Genomic DNA, 2,237 nt, shown 5'->3' with positions numbered 1-2,237 from the left:
CGTGTCGATTTTGCAGCGCAAACTGTACTGTTATATACCAAGAAAATGTTTGCTTTTATCTGAGCGGAATAGAAAGCTTTAAAGGAAAATTTAGTTTGGATCAAATAATGTTTGTACTCAATAACCGATAACATTTTTAACAGTATGAAACGTGCAAGATTCACAAATTGTTCAATTTCGTTCTCGTCAATTATTGTAACGTGTTATTTATAACGGCTTACTCAAGTGATTGATATATAGGCGATTCATTCTATTCGGTGGATGATTATGATGTAACGCTATCTTATAAATTCTTGCCTTTCTCGTTCCAGGTAATAACAACCATCATAACCCAACATCCCACTGACCGAAGTAGCCAATTTTGTGTCAGCAGATGGATGGTTCAGGGGAAACCGTGATGGATTTGGCGGTGCGTAACTTCTCGTTGAATGAGAGCAGTAACATAACAGCTGGCTTTGGCGGGCCGCCGAGACATTACAGAGACCAACAGGCAGTATATTACTTCATTCATGCCTATGTCCTACCCATAATCGTTTTCAGTGGGTTGATGGGGAACAGTTTATCATCGTACGCGTTTCTCGAGAAAGGTTTACGAAATATATCGTCTAGTGTTTATGTCCAAGCCGTACTTATATCAGATACTGGCGTTTTAATTTCGTTACTGTTCGTTTGGCTGGAGGTTCTAGGTTACCGCTTCAATCATATGCCAAATCTGTGTCAGTTCCTTGTCTACTGGGGGTATATCTGTACATTCCTGTCAGTCTGGCTTGTAGTCTGTATCACCGTTGAGAACTATGTAACGATCTGTCACCCGGCTCGGATCAGATCGATGTGTACAGTGCGACGTGCGACTATGGTCACCACTTCATTGGCGTTCTTTGCCATGGTCGCCTACTTGGTGTCATTTTTTACTACTACTGTACAAGTCTACAAAGTGGGTGGCAGAAACATTCCCATGTGTCTGCCGTCCCCCGAGCTTCGTGACATTGCGTCCATGGTTGCCTACATCGACACCTTTATCACACTCCTAATTCCACTGATCTTGATCACACTGATGCTTGTCGCCATATCCCTTGCAATTTGTCGGTCCATACAAAACAAGCGGAAACGGAGTGCCTTGAAATCATCTAAAAGCAAAATGAAAATGTCAACCATCCCTCAGGTGAGGGTCGCCAAGATGCTTGGTGTGTTATCGGCTACTTTTCTTCTGCTGAATGCGCCAAGTCACATTACCAGACTGTATCTGAGCTTCCGTCCAAGTGCCTCATCTAGTGTCACCTTCAGGGAAGCGTTTGTACAGCTTGCTCTGCAATTTCTTTATTATTCAAACTTTTCAGTGAAGTTCCTTCTGTTCTTTATTTGCAGTAGAAATTTTCGTAAGTCCTTTAGCAGATACTGTAAACCTGCTTGCTTAACCACTTCCGAAAAATATTCCACAGTTAACTGTGAAACAACAGAAATTGACAATATCCCAAACGGGGTAGAAATTAAGGACAGAAAATCGGAGGAAGATTAAATCGCAGATAAGAAGAAAAAAGGCTCTGTGAGTGTTTGGTGCTTGGTTTGATCATGGTAGGGATTCAGACATTTGACAGACGTATCAGCATACTGATAGGACACAAAGAAAGTCAATCAAAATTGTCGAATACCAGCTGCATCTAAATATTTTCGTGTTATAATCAATGAAAAGTGTCTTTGTTTTGTTTACATTTACTATTGTCATCCTGATGTCCAAACATAAGAAAACTGTCTTAGTTGATGTACAACATTTTCTTTATTCCATCTCTTTAAAAACAATTGTTACTAATTATTTTACTACATTGTATATATGTTTTCAACAAATGCGTTCTCATGTATCCCTTGTAAATTATACTTCCCAATGCATTTAATTTTGCTAACAGAAAAACGAAAGAGAGGAATAAAAGTTATTTCATGAGCAGATAGTATATATATTGATTGGGAGAAAGTAAACCAGATTATTTAAAAATGCCGTACGACTTTGTGTTCCACTTGTATTTATTGTCATTGCCTCTTTCGTTTATGCAAAACGACCGGTTTGCCTGTTTGTAAATGTAACATTTTCGGGTACAAATCCTGCCGGACCTGCTAATGTTTATGTTTGTTTTGAAAGGCTTTTTCAAGGCTCGAATGAAAGCAGCATCAGATTACTACGTCCGACCTTATTTCATAAACGAACAATTCTGATCCAACCGTTTGGATCGCGATAAACGAAAGCG

The 2,237-nt window shown here is 39.4% G+C and overlaps 1 protein-coding gene across 1 annotated transcript; it reads left to right on the top strand.

Moving 5' to 3' along the window:
• The first annotated feature begins 317 nt into the window (after nucleotides 1-317).
• Nucleotides 318-1,957, top strand: LOC110451415 (neuropeptides capa receptor-like). Its single transcript, XM_021499414.1, has one exon. It carries the CDS (start codon nucleotides 374-376, stop codon nucleotides 1,514-1,516), a length of 1,143 nt encoding a protein of 380 aa, XP_021355089.1. The 5' UTR covers nucleotides 318-373; the 3' UTR covers nucleotides 1,517-1,957.
• Nucleotides 1,958-2,237: the final 280 nt, after the last annotated feature.

Source organism: Mizuhopecten yessoensis, unplaced genomic scaffold (genome assembly GCF_002113885.1).
Source record: "Mizuhopecten yessoensis strain PY_sf001 unplaced genomic scaffold, ASM211388v2 scaffold5989, whole genome shotgun sequence".
In the NCBI taxonomy this organism is placed as follows: domain Eukaryota; kingdom Metazoa; phylum Mollusca; class Bivalvia; order Pectinida; family Pectinidae; genus Mizuhopecten; species Mizuhopecten yessoensis.
The sequence above is the reverse complement of the archived record's forward strand: the minus strand, read 5'-3'. Positions and strand labels throughout refer to the sequence as shown.

Excerpts from the sequence above, each read along its gene's own strand:
- LOC110451415 (XM_021499414.1), top strand. The coding sequence starts at position 374 with ATGGATGGTTCAGGGGAAACCGTGATGGATTTGGCGGTGCGTAACTTC.